Genomic DNA, 23,692 nt, shown 5'->3' with positions numbered 1-23,692 from the left:
ATATTACCAAACAGTGGACGCGAAACAACCCAACAAAGGGTGGGAGGGGGGGGGATCTTTATCCCCAATCACTGGAGGGCATACTGGAGGCGCAGGCACTAGAGGGCACTCTAGAGGAGCAATCTCTCGAGGGCGCGCTTGTGGAGCAGACTCTCGAGGGCACTCTGGTTGTGCAGGCACTGGAGATGGGAACTCAGGACGGCTGGACGGGATTCAGGATTCAGGGGAGGTGCCAAGTCTATCTCCAGATCCCAGTCCTCTGGTTCGTTTTGAAGATCCAGAAGCCCCCGATGGTTAATTAGCTCTGGTGCAGTGGGTGGAGCTTCACTCTGTTCTCTCATTGTACCAAGAATTTTCCACCGTGGCATGCTCTGTAGCTGGCTTACACACTTAGTCTGACATAATCATCTCAGGTTGAGTGGCGATCATTGGCTCTGTCGCTCCATGAGGCGATGGCTTGTTGGTCGCTGCACACTCCGATCCTCCATCATCGGTGATCTCTGGCTGATGCTCTGCATTGTGGTGAGATGGTGGGCTGGGCTCTGGATCCAAAGTGGGGCTGGTGTCTTCGTCCACGGGCTGAACAGTCACTAGTGAGTTGCATGACTCCATCACCCACTTGATGTAAGCGGCCAATACTTCGCTCCGCAGAAGTATACTGTGTACAAGAAGCTGTCTGGGTAATGTGTTCCAAATGCTTTGTAGATTTTTTTTAATTGTAACTTTTCCTGTTTTCATTTTATTATCAAAATAAAGACTAAATATTAAATATTCTTGCAGTTTCACAGTGAAAGCAAATTAATTATTATATGAAATTAATTATTATTATTATTATTATTTTTTTTTTTTTTTAAAAAACAATAAATTTAAACAAAACATTTTAAAAAGCTTGCTTTTTTGTACCCACAGCCAATGAATTCACATCCTGTGGTTCTAACTGGAGTGAAAATGCATTCACATGACACGAGAGAGCTGCTGCTTTCAGTTTCAGTGATGGTTTGTGAACACTGCTGAACAGGAACAGATTGAAAGGTGAGTACCAGACGAGCGTAAGTGACATTTTCTTTCTACTGGAAAAAGTATACTGTTAGTCAGGAGTGTCAACATTTTGGTATAAAGTAAAAAGCAAAATGTATCAAATATCACATATCGAAGTATGGTAATGTTTTGTTTTGGCCCTTCTGTAAAGTTGTTAAAATTCTCACCCCTCAAAATGCTGTCAAAGGTTTAATATAGCTATGAATCACCAGAATAGTGTTAATAGTTCTGAGAAAGCATTTAGCAAGAAGCACTGACAAACAAGATCTGAAACCACAGATATGAGCTTCTCTTCACTCTGCATGTGTTTTATTTGGCATCAGAAATTCTTAGTAATGTGTTAAAGTTAAAAAAGTTAAAAGTGTGAAAAGTTCATGCAAGTGTTTTATTCTTTATTTGTCTCTCTGAGTTTAATACTGATTCGGACTAGCTTTCTAAACTAGTGCTGTCAAATGATTTAAGAAAAAAAATTTATGTTTAATTATTAAATATATTTAGAAGTAATATATAGTTACATTATACAGTTATACAGTTACATTAATATACAATTACATTTTTTGATATAAAATGCTTCTATTGCCTACCTCATTTGTACGTCGCTGCTAAATGACTAAATGTAAATGTAAATGTAAAAAGTTATGACATCCTATTAAATTTCGTAAGGGCAAAATAAAAAAACACCTGGAGCAGCCCTCAGAACAGCTGCAGCCCAGCACGTCCCGTTGCCTGACCCCTGCATCAAGCTGCTGCCCAAAATGACGGCTAACAATGATGTAGAATCATACTTACAGATGTTCGAAATGACTGCAAGGGCCGAAGGGTGGCACCGGCAGATGGTGCGCAGGCTGAATCCAAGCACGAGCCTGGGACTTGTCGAGGCCGTCGAGCTGGCGGATGCGACCCAACACCTGGAGCCTGGGGTATTTTCCCGGAGGGCACCCAGCAACCGGTAAGCAGGCCGGCAGTTCCCTTTCCTCGAGAGACCGGACTCTTCCCCCGTGCATGCACGCTGGTGTCCTCGTGGGTCCAGGAAGGGTGTGTGAAAGTACTTGCCACGCCGCCAGAGAAGCACGCTGTCAGACTCCGTAGTCCAGGCGATGACTGCACACGTGTACCGTTGACGGGCCAGGATGCCGGGCTGTTTATCCCTTCAAAACTGCCGACAGGAAGAAGCGGAGGAGAAGCCGTGGGAAGAAGCCGCCGCTCCTCGCGTACCCCGAACCAGAGAGGGGAGCGCGTGCGGCCCGCCGGACTCCGCCCCTTACCTGGACCCTTCCTCCTGGAGCACTACCTGAACTGCACTCCCCCTGCAGCACGACGAGGACACCAGTTCCCCCATTTATTTTGGACACTTTTTCCCCTGGACGCTTTATTTTGTATATTTCTGTTAATAAAAAGCCTCTCCAAGGCCTGACGCCACACGCACTGTGTCTGTCATTGGCTGCTCCTGCCACAATACCAATTACATGTGTGCACGGGGACACCCGACAAGTACCAATATCTCTGCCTTTTGAAGGATCTGCCAGTGCCGGTGCTAGTTGGGAGAGACTGGCCAGGTTTTGACACAGGCAAACAACGCCCTACCCTGCTGGCCTCAGATAGCGGGAGAGATGGTGAGTCCCTCTTCCAAAATCCTAATCTATACTATGATGTGTTCCAGCAGGTCATGGGAGAGGGCTCCTTTGCCAAAGAGCAGAAACAGGACGATAGGCTGAAACACTGCTGGCCCCAGGTTTGCGTCATCAAAGGCAAAGATGACGGCCTGCCCTATTGTGTCACTCAGCAGTGGGAGGAGGGAAAATAATTGCTAGTAGTGCCATGGACAAAGACATAAGCCATCCTGGAGCTGGCACACTCACAACCCATAGCGGGACACCCAGCAAATGCCTAAATATACTCAATGAGTGGAATTCTGTGTTTTAAATCAACATGCATGGATTGGCAGATCACACACCATCAAACCTTTTTTTGCCATCTATGTTCTTCTACCTTTTTTACAGTAAGTAACTAATGTGATTCTGGGGAAATTAATCAGCAATTAGTCAGAGTAAAAGTGTAAATTTTAATTAGGACATGTAGTGGAGTAAATGTAAATGTTAGCTGAAACTCGAGTACAGATACAGTACAGATACTCCTAACAAATACTCCTAACAAATACCTAAAAAATTATTATTATTTTGTTACAATACACGACTGGTATATATATAATCTGTCATGATGCAGATATGATGCAGTTTTCAGGAAGTCTTGAGTCTTTAACACAGTCTGCCTCTATCTGTCTGTCATCATTCAGTCAGTATGGTGCTCAGTCAACTTCCTCTTGTGCTCTGTGAGTATTATTTTTCTAAATTCTTCTATTTAGAAAAATAATTAGTATTATTTTTCTAATTCTGTATTTCAGTGGAATTGTTATATTTTTTAGACAATCAAGTATTTTACTATTTAAGATGCTCTTGTGTCTTTTCTTGCTGCTCTCAAAGTTTGAGTTTGAGATAGGATGTGTGCAGTTAGTGCTGTTTCTGAAAGGGAAAAGCACTTTGTCAGTGTTTGTTGAGTCAGTCAGTTTTATGATGTGTAATGCTTTTGAATCAAATCTGTTGTTTTTTTTTTTTAAGTTATTGTCTCTGTTGTTGTAATATTCACTAGTACACACTTAGTAAGAGTTTGTCTTTATTTTTCTGCTCGTGATTTTCTTGAAGTTCCTGAAACAGTTCCCGATTAAATCTATAAAATACCTGCCGATGTTTTCTTGTTAATATAGACACATACAGTTCTCCACCCAAATAAAATCTGTTATTTTAAGGTCGAGGGATAAAGATAGCCTGATTCCTATGAAAATGATGCAAAGGCTAAATAGTTCAGGCATTTAATTGTTTACACAGGCTCCTGTTTTTATAAGCCTTTATTATCATGGATAATAAAGGTAGTCGTAGCCAGTGGTTGTTTATAGTACAAGTTAGAAACGCATCTTAAGTTGTCGAACAGTGGATAGATTAATGAGAGAGGAAGATAGATGAGATGACATAGAGTAAGTTAGAAGACAGTTCCAGCCAGTGAGGTATGCTGGAAAGCTTGCTTGTTCTGCCACCACCCAATCCCAATGATCCCTGTTACCAGAATACTAATCAGTCACACCTGCACTCATCAGCACAGGCACTATATAAGCACACACCACAGCTCACTGAGTATACTAGTTCATACAAAGTGGACTCTCTCCTGTGCTCTTTCTAAAAGATAAACAACTTACCTTGCTACTTACCTGTTGTGTTCCTTCCTAACTCCTTTGGTTCCTGTGTCCCTGTCTTCATCTATTGTGGTTGAGGTGTGTCTCCCGGATTCTCCTGATCTCTCCAATGTCTTTGTTTCCTGGAATTGTTAAGAACTGATTCAATTTGACTTCATTGTTTGACCTGACTCGGTTACTTTCTCCTCAGTATACTCACCCCTTCTCTCTGCAATGACTGTGCTATGCTCATCTGTGCAATAAACCTTGTTAATGTTGACCTACTGCCTGTGTGAGTCTTACATTACAGAAGCCAGGCAATTAAGAATGACTTCTAGAGAAGCATGTTTGATTTCTGATCTGTGGCGAATCTGGAATTGAAAGAACTTTTATTCAAAAGCCAACACTAAATATGAGATTGAGGAGTTCTTTATGCAAGTTGCTTGGAGTAGGAATTGTTTTTGAGCGCAGCTCAAGTGATCTTGTGCATAAATTACATAACGGCTAAACATGATCTTCCTTGTTTACAGTTTTAAATACTGCTGCATAGTCCAAGCAGATGAGTATTGATTTGAAGCTTTCAAACCCCTAAAATCTGGCTACTATGACTATCTATTTCATGATGCTGTGGAGACTGCCCTTGACTGTGGATGGAGGGAACTGAACTTTGGAAGCTGTTTGGAAGCAACCCAGAATCCACTATATTAACCACTGAAGCCCACTGAGATTGTTGCATCAGTGTATGGCCAGGATGAGATATGTAGTCATTATAGAAAAGAAATGTTGTTCCATGATGAAAGGTGTTCTTGTCCAAGGTGCATTTCCACGGCATGCTTATCTAATGTGACTCTGTTGTGGGAGAAGGAATGGTTGCTACTTTTGTCCGAATGTCTGACACCAAGGATTTTCCTTGAGGAATTATTATTGTAAAGGTGGCCTATAAGATTTCTAGCTGAAACTTTTGTACATCTATCTAGCTGAGAGGAAGTACGAGGCCCTGAGGTTTTGCTATGATAAAGGAATAAAGAGTCTGATAAAAATATAGATTAGTGTGAAAATCCTAATCATGGTGGTGCAGATAAAATTACAACGGTTGGAAGTTGTTGGTTGTTGGTAAGAAACCATCATAGCTTCAGAAAGAGAACAGAAAATCCTAGGTCTGCTTCTGCACTTGAATGTGGCTTAAAGTGAAATATTTGAGCTTGCGGAAGTTGTAGGTGAGGGGTCTTCATAATTTCATATGAAGGGATGGTTAAACAGAATATCAGGAAGTAGAGTTCAAGGCTGAGAGTGGCCCTGTATGACCCTTGATTGGACTGTTGTAGATGACCTGCTGAAGAATTATTTGTGAGTGTAGAGCTACTGAGACAGAAGATGATGGACTGCTGAAGATGGTAGAGTAGGTGGTGTCACTGTAGCTAAGTATATAGCTGTTGCTAGATGACAGGATGTGATGGTATTAAAGTTGATAGAATGAGGAAATGGTAGACCAATCAAAATGGAATTGGCAGTTAGAGGAGTCCTGGTTGGCCCACATGAGGTAGAGTCCTTTGGGGCATTGGGGTAATTCTTTAACCTTACAGCCTTTTGTTATAGGGCATATGGCTCTTTAAACAACTGTTTACTAAATGTAGCTGTATTTCGCAATGCATGATGGATCAAATAAAGTTTTAGAGTTGTTACAGTATATTTCCAATGTATGTCAAAGTAATTACAAGAAGCAGTTGTTGTTGCTGTATCTCCTGCATTTTTGCTCTTATTTACTGTTGTGGGGCATTAATCTGAAATACAGTCGACTAGAGCAGTGTAAAAATGACTGAAGATTGGATGCTTTATTAGGATTTTTGTTTATGAATATTTATTCCCTTAACTTAGGAGCAGATAGAGTACAGTTTTTCATTAATTTTGAGCATTTTTTGATCATGCTCATCCCTCTGGGGTGCCTCGTGGCTTTTTAAAGCCAGCAGAAAATGATTTGCAGCAGTGAGCGATCGGCCGGTGATGAGTGAATGCAGGTGCTCCATGTCTGTTGCCAGGGTGACGCTGATGGTTGTTCGGGACGCTAGTCACAATACGCACTTTGGTATTTGTGAATGCTTTTGAGACTGTTATTCCGCATCTTAAATTCACAAATGCACAGATGCCTGTCTGTATATCTCACATTCAAAGATTTCAGGTGGAGTCTTTGTGCCTTTCTCGGGTCTTCAAGTGAAAGTTATCAGAGGTTTAGTATTTTCTCTTAATGGCAATGTATAATACAATTCCTAAACATAGGAGCGTGATCAAAAAAAAATCTAATTTTAAAATAAGTTTTCAGAAAGTGTTCAGGGGCTTTTGTATCTTGAAATTCTAGGCTTCATCTGACATCTTTGAAGGTCATCCACCAGTAGTAACTAATGCTGTGACAGAGGAGGCGAGTTAGGCCACAGTAGAAGATAATGCAGATAATGCTGATGAAAACAAACAGGTATTTCACAGGATAGTGTGGTGTCTAAAGAGAATATTAATTTCAGTGATTTATATAGTACTGGATCTGGATGAGGTTTTTAAATCAGAGAAAAAAGAAAGACAAGGTTTCAGAATCAAAACAAGCTAGAAAAACTGAAAATGAAAAAGAGTCGGATGTTGAAGATATTGGCAGCGAGAGTGATGTTTCTGATTCTGGTGTTGTTCTCAGAATGAAAATTTTATTTTGAGTAAGCCAAAATGGCTATTTACATCAGCAGAAAAGAAAAATTGAGCAAATAATTGATTATAGTTTTGAAAGGGATGACGATTGCAGCAATGATTAAATCAAGACTTTTAATTGGTTTTCATATTTTACAAAGTTATGGACTCCTTAAACATTTTTGGAAAAATATTGTGTTGTAAAAATGTTTTGTGTTCTGTCATTGAAGATTAACTTTTTACACTCTTTTTTTATACAAGTGTTGTAAAATGGTTTTTGATGTTGGGTGATTTGATATGACTAGTCTTTCTGTTAAATAAAGATTGCTTGCAATTCAAATTCTCTCTGTCTCTCTCTCTCTCTGTGTTGTAGTGCTGATTTCAAACATCTACTTTGGACATACTAAAGGTGAGTCAATTTGATTAATATATTTTCATCACATACATTTTTGCAGGGGGGGGGACTCGACCATCACCCTGGCTGAGGTCACTGAGGTTGTTGAGAAGCTCCTCGTGGCAAGGCACCAGGTGTGGACGAAATCCGCCCGGAGTACCTTAGGTCTCTGGATGTTGTAGGGCTGTCTTGGCTGACACGCCTCTGCAGCATCGCGTGGACGCGGGGGACAGTGCCTCTGGACTGGCAGACCGGGGTGGTGGTTCCTCTTTTTAAGAACTATAGGGGGATCACACTTCTCAGCCTCCCTGGGAAAGTCTATGCCAGGGTACTGGAGAGGAGAATCCGTCCGATAGTTGAACCTCAGCTTCAAGAGGAACAATGCGGGTTTCGTCCTGGACGTGGAACACTGGACCAGCTCTATACCCTCTTCAGGATGCTGGAGGGTTCCTGGGAGTTTGCCCAACCAGTCCACATGTGTTTTGTGGATTTGGAGAAGGCATTCGACCGGGTTCCTCGTGGTGTCCTGTGGGGGGTGCTCTGGGAATACGGGGTAAGGGGCCCTTTGCTAAAGGCTGTCCGATCCCTTTATGATCAGAGCAGGAGCTTGGTTCACATTGCCGGCATTAAGTCAGACTTGTTCCCAGTGCATGTTGGACTCCGACAGGGCTGCCCTTTGTCACCGGTCCTGTTCATTATTTTTATGGACAGGATTTCTAGGTGCAGCCGGGGGCCGGAGGGGGTCTGGTTTGGTGACCACAGAATAGCTTCTCTGCTTTTTGCTGATGATGTTGTTCTGTTGGCTGTATCTGGCCAAGACCTACAGTGTGCACTGGGGCGGTTTGCAGCTGAGTGTGAAGCGGCTGGGATGAGAATCAGCACCTCTAAGTCTGAGGCCATGGTTCTCAGTCGGACAAGGGTGGCTTGCCCCCTTCAAGGTTGGTGGGGAGTTCCTGCCTCAGGTGGAGGAGTTTAAGTATTTTGGGGTCTTGTTCACGAGTAAGGGAAGGATGGAACGAGAGATCGACAGACGGATTGGTGCAGCTTCTGCAGTAATGCGGTCGCTGTACTGGTCTGTCATGGTGAAGAAGGAGCTGAGCCGCAAGGCGTTACGTGTGTATCCCTCCAGGGTTACACACGTAACCGAGACGATCGCTATTTATACTTTCCGGGAAAAAGTTCAATCAACACTTAAGAAGCTATATGAATAAACCATTAACGTTCGTAATGCTTAGCAAAAAACTGAATGCAAACATTGTGTTTTTATAACAAACACACTTAATATCTCATGAACATCAGACACGTGAACCCTTTATACGGAAGAGATTACCCTCAGATAACTTGAGACAATTCTTTAATGTAATACATCTGCTCATATCAGTTGGACACTTGAATGTTTAAGGAGTCCAAAAGACATTTGACCGAGTTGAATAGTCATACTTATTTTGTGTGCTTGAAAAATTTGGATTTCGTGTTAAATGTATTAATTTAAATATATCTCTCTAAAAAGTCTCTCCAAACACAAATGAGTACAAACGGAATAACCTTTGCCCCATTTCCCCTGTTTTGAGGATATAGACACTTAGACGATCCTTTCTCATATTAGCATTTGAACCATTAGAATTGGCGCTAATATTAAATGATTATTGGCTCTGAAATACATAAAATGTTACTCTTTGCTCATAATATTCTGTTATTTTTAACCAACCTATTCATCTACAGGAACTATTACAATTGTACAGTAAATATTCTGGTTATAAGGTCAACTTTGATAGAAGTGAAATACTGCCTTTATCTACATTTCCAAATAAAACGGTCAGTGGCAAACTTCCTTTTAAATTTTCAACTACTGGCTTTAAATACCTTGGCGTTTATGTAGATGGGGAAATCTTTGAAGCTTAACTTATTTAAAGACCTGGAGAAAGTGAGGAGTGACCTGGCCCACTGGATAGACTTGTCTTTTACATTATCGGCGAGGATTAATGCCATTATGATGAGTATCTTGCCTAAATTCTTATATATTTTTTAGTGTCTCCGAATCTATAATAAGCTTTTTTTTTATTCCATTTTCTCGCAGATTAAGTCTGGAAAAACTTGTTGCTTTAGAGTATAATCAAGAGAGATTAAAGTTACTCAGCTTTAAAATGCAATGGTCGGCATATGGCCCGTATACTTGGGAATGAGTTCATCCCCTCATGGCTTAAAATAGTATTTTGTAAATTAAAAGAGAATGACTGCAAAGATATTGTATATAAATAAGATGAGAAACTGATTTTGAAGTTAAATAAAAAAATAAAATCACCTCTGATGTGGAGGAGAGAACCTTTCTTCATTCCACATAGACCTACGTCTGCAGCTTTGTCTCTGATATACATGGAGTCAGTTTTCCAACATGTTTATTTGGTCATTACACCAAATCCAATATTATTAAAGTTAATAAACAGAACAAGCTTTTAAACATGAGGAAACAACCATTGAGAACTAAAACAGGCAGACAGACAGACACGGGTGGAAACTAATTCACTAATAAATCACATTACAAGGACAGGAACATGACCCAAAAAATTAACACAGGAACACAGAGTCTGTAACAATGAGACTCACAGAAATTTGGCTAATAATTGCTAAGAAGTATGTTGCGATGAAAAGTGAAATCTAATACTGTTATCCTTTTCAGTCTTTGGATATCTGAGGTTAATAATTGCATAGATCCTGAAAGAATTTACCTACTGGCTAAGAAATAAAAGTAAAGTGTTTCAGAAAATTTGGCAGTTTTTTCACTGTAATTTATTTTTTGTCATGTCCTGTATTATCTTGTCTTGTGCAACAAATTCTGTAGGATTTCCGTTGTTATATATGGTTTAAAAGCAAAAATAGTGTGTGTAATATATATCTTTTATAAATGACTTTTTCAACTATTGAGAACAACACTTCAGTCTCATATGATTCAGTGTGTGTTTTACAGTCAAGTGTTCATGCAGTAAAAGTAGCACATTATTTTCATTGTGATTGTTGTCATTGTACAGAAAGACCAAAAGCCAAAGTGACCATCAAACCTGATCAACATGTATTCAGAGGAGAGAGAGTTACTCTCAGATGTGACATATATGCTGAAGGAGTCACTAGATGGCGGTACAGCTGGTATAAAGATGATTCAGACACTGTTTTCAGTGATAAACAGGAACACACATTCAGTTCTGTTACTGAGTCTGACGCAGGTAAATACTCCTGTTCTGGATCAGAGAGAGAAGGATCACGAACATCACACATCAGTGAAGAAGTTACTCTGACAGTATCAGGTGAGTTTGATCATCTCTTCACACACACACACACACACACACACAAACAAAAGTTTATCATGTTATTAATGAGTGTTTTCTCAGTTTCAGTTCCCAGACCAGTGTTAAGTGTTTCTCCACAGACGTGGTTGACTGAAGGAGATCCAGTGACTCTGATCTGTGAGGTTAAAGACTTCTTTACAGGCTGGACATTCAACTGGTTTTCTCTAATTCTCTCATCAGGTAAGATATAATGTGCTTCATGTATAACATCTGAATAAACTGGTTTGTTATTATATACTGTATATATATATATATATATATATATATATATATATATATATATATATATATATATATATATATATATGGCAGGTAGGTATGCATTAAAACCATTCAATGCATAGTTTAGTTGTAAATCAGTTTAATCACTGATCCTGTAAAATGTAGTCACTGCAAAATTAATCAACTGCCTTTTTTGTTTTGTTTTTGACAATATTTCAATCCTAAAACAAACGCATTAGGAGTGAACTGAAATCGTAAAAATAAATAAATCAGAAATAAATCAGAAACTGGTCTCAATCTGATTCATTCCATAAAACAATAAACAATTCTCTTACTTCACAAAACACACTGGTCAACATGTTGTATTTACAGCAATAGCCCGGTGTAGTGTTCTTCACTGCAGTCACAGGTTTGCTTATTCAGTGGTATATCACCCCAAATCTTCTTTTCACAATCCAATTGAACTCGGATAAAACTTTGGTAAACCTGCAGACACTAGACAGCTAGCAGACACCTCCTCATCTTCCTTGTATTCACTCTCATAAAGTTCATTATTGAACCTTACAGTCTATTCAGTCTTATTTCAGACAATGCTGTGAATTGCTGTGAGTGCTCTAAGGGTCCCCCTTTTCCTGCAGAACGGAATCCAGAGGCCCTGGTCGAAGGTCAATGTGTGTTCGGCCTTTTCTTTGCGTCTCGTTAAAAATCACTGATATTTATTAATCTTTTGCATTTTGCACCTTATACATAAATTTATCTGACTCCAATCTTTCGATTGATTTTAGTTATTTATTTCCTCAATAGACTCAAAAAGAGTAATTTTTATGCGTTCGCTAAGTAATAGCATACTAAGCCAGTTTGGTGGTCAGAAGTCAAAATCTCAAGACGGCTCCATTCATCGATCGTTGATCTGACTCACCCTAGCACGCCAACAATGAGGAAAACCTCAGAAGTCACTAACCTACTAGAAAACTTATTTCAGACAATATTATAAGTTAACCGAGATTAATGTTTATTTGGCCAGGCAAGAACAGTTTCCAAATTGGTATAATTGATAAACATTTGCACAACTGATCAGCAATACAAAAATAACACAAAACAAAATAAAACAAACTTAAAAGGTCAGTATACCTGGTCTTTAAAAAGTACCTAGTGTAGTGTATCAGGACACACACCACACTACTGGCCGATCTGGCTACAGAATCACTCCTTGTTGTGTTTTGTCACTTTCCTTATGTACTCAGACCAGACAAAGAGATACCAAATGTAGTTATAAAAACCTTTTGGTGTTTAGGTTCCCGTGCTCCAGTGTCACACCTGGCTGGAACACGTTCAGAGACCCAAAAGGAGGACACACCTCCTTCTCAACAGAACACAGTTCTATCAAGTTCTTAATCTTCTCCATAATATAAGTGATTACTGTGAAAAAATACTGTGACCAATTTACCAATCGCACTGAGACCTTTCAAATGAGACCAAACATGAAAGTAAAGAACAATAGGTTCATAAGACACATGACATATAATGCCTTGTTCTTAATGAACTTTAAACCAACTCTTTTTGGGCAGAAGGAGGGGAAGCAGGAAGAGCAGAGGTGAAGAGGGTGTCATAAACACAACAGAGAGGGAGTGTGTTGTTTACTCTCTTTTTGAAGTCCTTTTGTTCCTTTCGATATCCCTTCTCAGATTAGTCTTATTGCATTATGGGTTTTTTGATTCAGCTCCATACAGTGCAGTGAGTGAATATATTGACTCTGGCCATTTTTCCTTTCCAAATTAAAAATAAAATCTCTTGGATGGGGCATCCATTTGATCAAGATTTTGATAGCACCAAAGCTTCCTTTTGCTTTATGCCTAGAAGGCCTGCAAAGACTAACTTTTTTGGAATTTAGGGCATCAATTCTATTCTGTCTTCTAGTAATGTTTGTAAGTGTACAATTTAGGTTTTTCCATTTTTGTGCAGTGTTTTTAGAGTCATAATAATTTAAATAAAATTTTTCCATAGTCCCACTACTGACAGTGATTAAAAAAAAAAAAATGCTTTTTTAATTTAATATTTAATTAAATTATTTCCAGAAGAAACTAAAGACCTCATTAAGCTTTAATTCACCCAACAATGTGATATTGCACTTTTTCTCAGTCTCTTTGATGTATTTCTCAGATCAGAAATGAACCTGCTTTCAAACCTGCTTGTTCAACTCCACATAGTCACATGTGCACAACTTTCATAACTTTGGTACATTAATGCAAGTGATTATACATTTATCTGTGGTTGCCTACATTTTCAGTTCATCATGTTGCTCAAAATGTATTTATTTATTTTCTACAGTCATACCCTGCAAAACATTTATTCAGTAGTTCATTAGCATTTATTCATTGTATAAGTTATTAAATGCAAAATGGTTTAAACTGTCAAACATATTTTCTGCACATTTCTGTTAGATTTTGTGTTAATTTGCCTTGAACTGTGCAGGTAAATCTTGACTTTCACTAATAAAGAGAATATACATCAACCAATTATATACCAGTTATCTAAAATAGCTCGAAGGTGTAAGCATATGAAGAGAGGACAATTCTGACAGTAGATGAACATCCAGAAAAAATATCAGGGTGAACATATATGGCATATGACAGTGATACTTATTGAATCAAAATGAATATAAACTGAGCAATAAACAGACAATCCTACCAAATAATACTATTGCTCAGATCTAAACGGCCTAATATTAATTAAAAGACATCCTTAGTTTCTGTGCACAATAATAATATTCATTTACTTTGAGTTGACCGGCGTTTATAAACAGCTCCATAGATCCTTTTACAATTTTGTTGATGCTATGTTTTATTGAATAAAAACCTCTTGTTCACACAAGCCTTAGGGTACTCTCTGGGTAAGTGTCTAAAATAGTTACCTTTACAATTCAAATAACAAAGTGTTAACTTGTTGAAATTTAGACCCTCAGCTGAATTTAGACTTGGCAAAAACAAAAAATTACCCCATATTTTACTCACCCCAGAGCCATCCTAGGTGTATATGACTTTCTTCTTTCAGACAAACACAGTTTTTAAAAAAATGTATCCTGTCTCTTTCAAGCTTGGTAATGCTTGTGGATAGCATCCATTATTTTGAAGCTTCATAAATCGGATATATCTGCAAGTACTAAGACATAAAACTAACCTACATGTCAAATAATTCTCATAATTCTCAATAGACTGTTACGGTAGGTTTAAGCTTAGTAGAATAAGTTGACATATACTTTCAAAGTTTCTCATAATCAGTATGTTTTATTTTGTGGACAGATCAAAAGTCCAGTGTTTAAAGATATTAAGCAGACGGTCTGTTAAAACTCTAATGTCTACTAGTTGACATGTAGTAGTAAAGTTAGTTACTATTAGTAGAATTTCTAAAGCGTACTGTCAAAATAAAGTGATAAAAATATCATAGAGATTAAAAATATTTGATCAATCTGAATACTCTACCAACAAAGGTAATCTGTAAGACTCATAATCTATAATACTGTTTAATGAATGACTGCTCAGAGATGACTGCACATTTTCATTTTCCACAGACTTCAGGAATTATTATAATCCACTCTCAGACAGCAGCAGAGGATCTGGAGGACTCTACTCTATCAGTTCTGCTGCTGTAGATCACACAGGAGTTTATGTGTGCAGAGCAGAGAGAGGAGATCCAGTCTATTACACAACCTTCAGCAACACACAGTTAATATGGGTCACTGGTGAGTTCAGACTGAAGCACAGAATGAGTGAGACACTCTGAACAATTTTACTTCATCTTTTTAGAGCTTGATGTGTCTTGAAATTTTGTCATATAATAACATTGTAGTAAGATGCTTCTTCATTTACTAGCGGAGACTAAATAGACCAAACTAACCAGCACAACATTTCTGGGTTAGATTTAAAAATGCTTGATTCTTATCAATAGAAAATTGCAATAAAAACTAAAATATAAGTTAACATAAATGGATTTAGGGAGAATAATCAAATATGGCTAATAGAAATGGTAAATCCGGCTTTTAGACCTGAATTTAATAAATATGGAGGTTTTTACAGTTGGTTTGGTTGCTGATGACATAATAACTAATATATTAAAGCTGCAGTCTGTAAGTTCTTGTCTCTATATTTCAAAACCTGGAATTGCAGGTCCTTGATGAATCACTGATGGTCACTGCACAGATTCTAGTCTTTGAATGTACAGTATGACCCAAATAAGAATTTATTTCACAGTATATCATCATCTGAGCAAGTACAGTAAGTAACAAGTGCTTTGTTCTGCCTGAGGACAGATGCATGAAAATAAATTACCAATAGTGATTAAATCTAACGACCGATTAGTTCACGTCACATAAAACTCTGCAAAGTATTATTATTGTTATACTTGATTCTCAAATTAATAATGTTAACAACATCAGCATTGTGTGACTATGAGAATAGTATATGCACAATGCACCGCCTGCAGGATGTGATGTAAGAGCCATGCTCAGATTTATTACAAGAAAAAGTTGTGATTTGACTTCAAGGTGTAAATTTGTCTATGAAGTTTTAATTAAAAATACTTAGTGATGACATATGGATATTTTAGTTGTAATATCTTACTGCAAAGCTGCTTTCAAACAATTTAAGTAAAGTATATCAATAAAACTGTGTTGTCTTGATTTCTAAATTGTAGTGTAATTGTCTTCTCAGGTGTTTCTCCTCCAGTCTCTCTGATCATCAGTCCCAGCAGAACTCAACACTTCACATCTGTCTCTCTCTCTCTGAGCTGTGAGGACCAGAGTAACTCTACTGGATGGACCGTGAGAAGATACAGAGATGAATGGAGGTGGCTGGAAGATTGTTCATCATCATCATCATCATCATCATCATCATCATCATCATCATCATCAGTGTGGGGATCACAAACAGGATCTACATGTACAATCAGATCCACCAGAACATGGGACACAGCAGTGTACTGGTGTGAGTCTAAATCTGGAGAGAAAAGTCATCCTGTTAATATCACTGTACACCGTGAGTCTGTGTTTCTGTCTTTATTCACTTTATAAAGCCCTTGTTTTGTATTTAAATATCTGGATTTTGATCTCAGTTCAATCACCCATCGCTCTAGTTGATGATTTACACACACGTCATGTAAACATATAAATGTTAGATATTTCATAACTCTGCTCCTCATCTCTTACACAACAACGTGAAATTGATTGTCTTCTTACTGTTCAGTCATGTCTTACAACATGTCTTAAAATTATTTTAAATGAGCTTTTCTTGATTGATTTTAATTTATGGATCATCTTATTGTTGAATAGATATTGCTCTGAAACACGAGATAAGTCAGGGGGGTTTTCCAGAAAGCAGGTTACATGATTTCTCCAAGTTCAAGATGTTCCTGCAACAACATTCCAATCAACCAGTCAGATTTGAGGGATCTTTTTTTAGGCTTATGATCTAGGTTAGGTGCTTCTACACTCTAGTTAATCATTTATTATTTCCCACTGATTATAGGAATAAATTAGAGACTCCAGGCCAGGAGTGACAGATTGCACACAATATTACATATATTTTTGCAATAAACTTTATATATAGTTATGATACTTAATATATTGTTTTAATATGGTTGTTATATTTATTAGAATAAATATAAATATCAGATGTTTATATTTATTACAAAAGTTTTTGTATAAATTTTAAAACACTATTATGGCAAGGTAATGTTTTTTTTATTTTTATATTTTATTATCGTCTCACACATCACGGATCAGCATTTCTGTTTTATTTTATAATAAAAATACATATTATACGATTAGCATCAAATAAACAAACAAAAAAAGTAAATGACCTTTGAACAGAAGAATACAGCTTTTCATAATAACAAATAAATCCTGTTTAATTTAATACAGAATGGGTCTTGATCACATTTCTGTAGAAAGCTTCTACTTCATTCAGTGTGTCATTCTGTGAAAACTTTACAAGATAATCATCATCATCAGAAGAGTGATTCTACATGAACTGTTATAAACCGACTGAAAGTTGAGAAATTACTCACATTTTATGATGATTAGAAATGCACCCTTTTAACAAGTTGAACCATTCATGTGACAATTCTGATGTGTGATAAGAAACAGCAGATACTTTTTTTTAGAAAACTTTACAGCTCATGTTTCTGAGGCGCTCTCAGAAGATGTTTATTTAGCCGTTAATCCTAGACGTTACATTCATAGTGAAACTTTCTAATTAGCACATTATTAGGAAAGCTGATTTGTGAAGATTCATTAAAAGACATGATACTCTGCTTCATTATTCGAGGCTGGATCATGAATGATTTGCTCGAACACAAACACATTTAGGTAGATGAAAGGCATATTCCCTTCAGAATCAAACGTAAGTTAAAGTCTTCAGCTGATCACATGTCAGAAGTAAATGACTACTGCTATGTTAATTATTAATATGTTCAACAACAAAACACCTCAATCGCTCAGGAATCATACTCGTCTCTGTGTCTCGGGCTGATGATGGCGAGTCTGAGTTAAGACACCAGTCCAGTCTGTGTGAAACACTGCTGTCAATCAACAATCATGAGATGGGCCTCTGATTGTCAGACAGCTCGAAAGGGGAAAACATTTAAGGAGATTATAGACTGGTTGAGTACACACACTGCCAACACACAATTCAGTTTAAACAGCATTTAAAAGTGCATCTAGCTTCATATGACCCCTTTAACTACTGTGTACTTATTAACTACAACGCACTTATTGTGTACATACCTGTTTTACATTGTATATAATTACATTTATAATTAGACTGTTGACCCATCCCTTACTCCTTAAACCCATATCCACCAAACCTGTCCGTATCCTTATCTATATCCACCTCAACAGCAGCTAAAGGGTTTTGAAAACAATATGAACACAATAAGTACATTGTACTTCTATTCTGATGCAAGTTACATATAAATTAAAGCCACCTAAAATAAAGTGTGATATTTTATAAACGACTAAAACAGCTGTAGAGAACAACACTTCAGTCTCATCTGTGTTTTATAGTTAAGGAACTGTTATTAGAGTTAAAACATCACATTATTTTCATTGTGATTTTTGTCATTGTACAGTATCAGGTGAGTTTGATCTCTTCACACAGACACATACACATTTATCATGTTATCAATAAGGGATGTTTTTATTTCAGTTCCCAGACCAGTGTTAAGTGTTTCTCCACAGACGTGGTTGACTGAAGGAGATCCAGTGACTCTGATCTGTGAGGTTAAAGACTCGTCTACAGGCTGGACATTCAGCTGGTTTTCTCTAACTCTCTCATCAGGTAAGATATAATGTGCTTCAAGTTTAGCATTTGAATAAACTGGTTTCATAAACAATATTATAAAGATTATACTATTATACCAACAAAGGTCATTTATAAGATTTATGTACAAATAACTGCTGGTTTCTTGAGGTAACAGAACATTTTCATTTTTCACAGACTTCAGGAATCATTATGATCCACTCTCAGACAGCAGCAGAGGATCTGGAGGACTCTACACTATCAGTTCTGCTGCTTTAAATCACACAGGAGTTTATATGTGCAGAGCAGAGAGAGGAGATCCAGTCTATCACACAACCTTCAGCAACACACAGTTAATATGGGTCACTGGTGAGTTCAGACTGAGACACTCTGAACAATTTTACTTCATCTGCTGTCAGATGTAGTTCTGTATCTACTATCTTTTAAATCATGGGTTAAATGCAAGTTTAACATTTCAAGGTACTGAACTTTTCAACTAATTTGTGTGTCTTTGTCACTTATGATGTATTTGCTTCCCTGTGCTGATACTTTCCTACAAGACAAGCACTGGCCCTGTATTCTATTATATGTGATTTGGCCTAATTTATTTAAAAAAAAAAAAATAAATAAATAAAAAAATAATAATAATAATAAATAAGCAATTACTATGTGTTCTGGTCACAGCGCTTGTATATCGTTGTATAATGGGGAAAATTGTTACAAACTCTGTCCTAGCTCACAAAGATGATCACAACGACCAACTCTCAAGAAAATATTGTTTATTACATATATATATATATATAGATGGTGGATCAGCACACAGAGATTATTATGTTCATCAGAGACCAGAACACCTAGATGCGCCCCGTGGACCAATCACCAGATCCTGATGCATACACACATACACACACACACACACACTAAGTCATTTACACTACCTGACACAGCTGCGTTTAAAATTGAACTGGAAGTTAAGTGCTGGGCGTCCGGTCAGAGGAGAACTGACCCCAACTGAGTCTGGTTTCTCCCAAGGTTTTTTTTCTCCATTCTGTATGCATGGGGTTTTGTTTCCTTGCCGCTGTCGCCTCTGGCTTGCTTGGTTGGGGACACTTAACTTCTAGTGATTATCGTTGAATTGACTACAGAGACCGTCTCTGCATTTAATAAGAAATTGGTCACTCTCGTCATTATACATCCCTGTCATTATACTGTACAGTGCTTTGATGCAACCCGTGTTGTTAAAAGCGCTATATAAATAAAAATGACTGATTGATTGATATATAGTGTAAAGAAGCTCAAGGGGATCCAGGCCAAAATTACAAACCAAAGCATGTTACAAGAAACTTAAATAAAAATTCACAAAATTAATACACAGACTCCCTTGCTGGCCAAAAAACAAGAGAAAACAGCATTCCCAAAATAAATGGTGATCCCCAATTTACTGATTGGGAAAAATAATTAATAACTGTTTGCAAATAACAAGTAAAATATTCATAGAATGAATGTATATTACAAAACTAAAACTCTGATCGAATTACAAACAGACTTTTACCCAGTCCTTGCGGCTGAAGAAACAGTGTTTGAGCAGCACCACTCAGAAATATTGCTAATGACACATTAACTCCAGTTCAACAACGCCATCGTTTAACACACTTAGCCTTATGAACACAAATAATGTTGTCTGGTGCAGGAGGACAGGATTGAACATCTGCAGCGGAGCTTAGAGAGAGAGAAAGAGAGAGAATCTGCAGAAACATAACACAACAGCTAGCAAAGCATATAGATAAATTCAAATAAATGTACAATCAACTTCTTCAAATGATGTAACAGGTGTAATATATCAATAAAACTGTGTTGTCTTGATTTCTAAATTGTAGTGTAATTGTCTTCTCAGATGTTTCTCCTCCAGTCTCTCTGATCATCAGTCCCAGCAGAACTCAACACTTCACATCTGTCTCTCTCTCTCTGAGCTGTGAGGACCAGAGTAATTCTAGATGGACAGTGAGAAGATACACAGATGGATGGAGGTGGCTGGAAGATTGTTCATCATCATCATCATCATCATCATCATCATCATCATTAGACTGGGGATCACAAACAGGATCTACATGTACAATCAGATCCACCAGAACATGGGACACAGCAGTGTACTGGTGTGAGTCTGAATCTGGAGAGAAAAGTCATCCTGTTAATATCACTGTACACCGTGAGTCTGTGTTTCTGTCTTTATTCACTTTATAAAGCCCTTGTTTTGTATTTAAATATCTGGATTGTGATCTCAGTTCAATCACCCATCGCTCTAGTTGATCATTTACACACGTCATGTAAACATATAAACGTTACATATTTCATAACTCTGCTTCTCATCTCTGATACTCTCTTACACAAAAACGTGAAACTGATTTTCTTCCTACTTCTAAATCAAGTCTCAAAAGACCAGTGAATATTTGAATCATTTAATACTAAAATAAACACACACAAAGCAAAATGAAAGCTGCTGCCCTTCACGGACGACTGCTGCATAAAACATGAATAAAAATCCAAAATAAGTCCTGGTCTTCTCTGGTCTCACTGTGTTCACTTGTTGTTTTATTCTTCTGGATCTGCTCAGTGGGACTGGAGACCGGTGAGTGGTGCAGGAGTCACTTATTATCTTTTACTCCACCGGCCCCGCTCCGCTCCATGACTCTCAGCCCCGCTCCTCATCACATGCTGTCGTATTGTCTTTAAGATGTTTTAAGGTGGTTTTTTTTGTTATTTTGATATTCTTCCTATTCATCTGCTGATGTTTGCTCTGTTTCTGTAGAGGGTGTGATTCTGGAGAGTCCTGTTCATCCTGTGACTGAAGGAGATAATCTGACTCTACGCTGTTTATATCAACATTCAACCCCACCAAACCTCAGAGCTGATTTCTATAAAGATGAATCACTCATCCAGAGTCAAACTACAGGGATGATCATCTCTACTGTCTCAAAGTCACACGAGGGTTTCTACTCCTGCAAACACCCAGAGAGAGGAGAGTCACCCAAGAGCTGGATCTCAGTCACAGGTGAGAGTGAACTATAAACACTACTGGAATACTTCTGTATAATATACAGCACTAATATGACTGTAAAATGTATTCATCTCAGCTTCCTCCAGAAGATCAGGACCTGATAGTTTCAGTCCTGTGATAGTCGGAGTATCTGCTGTTATATTTATCACCATTGTCTTCTTCATCATTGTTCTTCTGTGGTGCTACAGAAACAAGAAAGGTTCATCTTCTATTGTATTAAAATTCAGTAAAAACAAATGCTTATCTGATCTTAGCTGGACTAAAACTTGCATGTTGTGCATGTTAGCCCAAATTAGCCATTTAAAGTGTCTTCTTTTAGACCGTCTTATTATTTCCTCATAATATTTTCTCTTTTTTTAATGTTTGTCCAGGTGGAAGATCTCAGCCTCTCTCTAGAGTCAGTCAAACATCAGGTCAGAGTGAAGCTGGAAATAAAACACTCATGTCTGGTCAGTCTTTATCTATTAAACATAAATATATAACGATAAATCTTTACAAGCCAAGATTAAAGAGAAATTAATTTTAACCAACAAGATGTGACGTTTAATGTTTAAATCCATATATGTATTTCTTTATTACAGGAACTGCTCATATTTATGACTCTATTGATGCAATTAATAAAGATATAAGCACAGGTAAAGGATGATGTTATAGAAGATAGTTATATCATGTTGATAATTTAATAAGTTAGTTACTTTTCAGGTAATCAAAACCATATTTGTCATATATATTTCAAATTTCTTTTCACTGTAGACACTGTAAGTGGAGCTCCTGAAGTCACGTATGCTGAGATTGAACTCAAATCTACAGAGAAACAGAAGAAAAACAAAGAAAACAAAGGTACATTAAAACTGAAGTTGATGCTTGTAAGGTTTTATGATCATGACATGAGTGTTCATCAGAGATAAAGACTTCTGGGGTAAAAAGCCTAAAAAGATTAAACAGCAACAAACACCACAAGCATTTTCTTAAACACCTTTTATGAAATCAGCCTGATCTATAAAGGTCATTGCCTGAAAAATCACAATACATTGATTTTGAGGTATTCTGGTTAAACTTGTTTTAAATTGTTTTAAAATAAATGATTTCATTGTCTCTGTAGAAGCTGTATAGACTTGATGAATGTAAAATGAATATAAGCACTAGTGATATTAACTCTTCATCTTTTAGGGAGAACTAGTGAAAGTTCTGACACTGTTTACTCTAAACTGAATCTGAAAACCCATCAGGGTGAGTATCAGAGTAAAAACATGATTCACAAAGAACAATGTGCATCTTAGCATTTTTAACTCATTTACATATTTTCAGCTGCTGGATCTAGTGATGTGACGTTTGCTCAGGTTAATAAGTGTTGAAGAGGAAACTTTCAATCCCAGGAAACTGATGAGTTTAGTCTGAGAAGAGCTGGAGAATGAACAGGATCATCAGTTCTTTATCATTTTTTTGATGTTAAACACTTGATGCCAATATATTTTTTAAACATCAGTGATTGTCTTTTTTATCTCTCTTCTGTATTTTGAAAGGTTACGTCATTATGGGTTGATAGTTGATCTTAAATGTATTTGTAGCAAGGTTTTCTTGGTCATGGAAATATCAGAATTTTAAAATTGTGATTTGGGGAAAAATCTTTTTTTTTATAATTTTTTTCGAGCTATTTTTAGTTCTAAAATATTTAATTGCTATAAATAGCTAATTATTAGATTTGCTTAAAACTGGTAATGTTTTTAGTTTCTTTTGTAGCTTGCTTTTTGTTTTTAGTAAGAAATTTGAATAATTCATCATTATAATTTTCAACTTTTTATCTTTATTACAATAACATATATTCTTATTACTACATACACGTGATTGTGTGTTCTTTGATTTTAAGATAGTTAACTTAGGAGTATACCAGCTCTTCAATTTAAAGGATTAGTTCAGACAAAAGTTTTAATTAACCATTTACTCACCATTAAAACATTCTAGGTGTATATGACTTGTTTAAAATTCCTAGTGTCAGGATTCTGGATGCCTGTGCCGTGTTTTGCCCCTGTTTCTGCTCTGGTTGGTCTACATATAGTCTGTTTCCTGTCTTTGATTAGTTTGATTATTAGTTGATTCCCTGCACCTGTGTTTAATCGATTAATCTGTATATATTAGTTCCTGTCGGTACATTTCGAAATTTCTAGATGTGGTGTTTGCTGTGTTCTTGTGTATTTTTTCCTGTGATTCCAGTATTAAAGACTGTTAAAAATTTCTCAGCGTCTCAGAGTTCTTTCTACAGTAAATCGTGCCAGAGGACCCAGACAAATATGTCAACTGTAACTTTTTAGTCAGTGGTTTTCTTTATGTTGTGTTTTCCTTATGGATCCTCTTCCTCTGGAGCAGGGGGACAAATCTGTAATGAATCCACTGAAGGCGAGGGTAGGGAAGAACCCAAGTGAAGTATTAATAATATAGTGTAATACAGAATACAAACAAAGA

General features: G+C 37.3%; 1 protein-coding gene across 1 annotated transcript; it reads left to right on the top strand.

Moving 5' to 3' along the window:
• The first annotated feature begins 89 nt into the window (after positions 1-89).
• LOC122334023 (serine-rich adhesin for platelets-like) lies at positions 90-23,465 on the top strand. The gene is made up of 18 exons (XM_043231910.1): positions 90-680; positions 910-3,037; positions 3,332-3,367; positions 7,302-7,337; positions 10,349-10,621; positions 10,712-10,843; positions 14,454-14,624; positions 15,592-15,915; positions 18,085-18,216; positions 18,376-18,546; positions 20,072-20,383; positions 20,984-21,226; positions 21,309-21,431; positions 21,604-21,681; positions 21,814-21,867; positions 21,986-22,072; positions 22,403-22,462; positions 22,541-23,465. The coding sequence occupies exons 2-18, from the start codon at positions 2,968-2,970 to the stop codon at positions 22,585-22,587; spliced, it is 2,349 nt and encodes a 782-aa protein (XP_043087845.1). The 5' UTR covers positions 90-680; positions 910-2,967; the 3' UTR covers positions 22,588-23,465.
• The last annotated feature ends 227 nt before the right edge of the window (positions 23,466-23,692 follow it).

This window comes from Puntigrus tetrazona, unplaced genomic scaffold (genome assembly GCF_018831695.1).
Source record: "Puntigrus tetrazona isolate hp1 unplaced genomic scaffold, ASM1883169v1 S000000472, whole genome shotgun sequence".
Lineage (NCBI taxonomy): Eukaryota > Metazoa > Chordata > Actinopteri > Cypriniformes > Cyprinidae > Puntigrus > Puntigrus tetrazona.
Note: the sequence above shows the minus strand (reverse complement) of the source record. Positions and strands in the feature narration are given on the sequence as shown.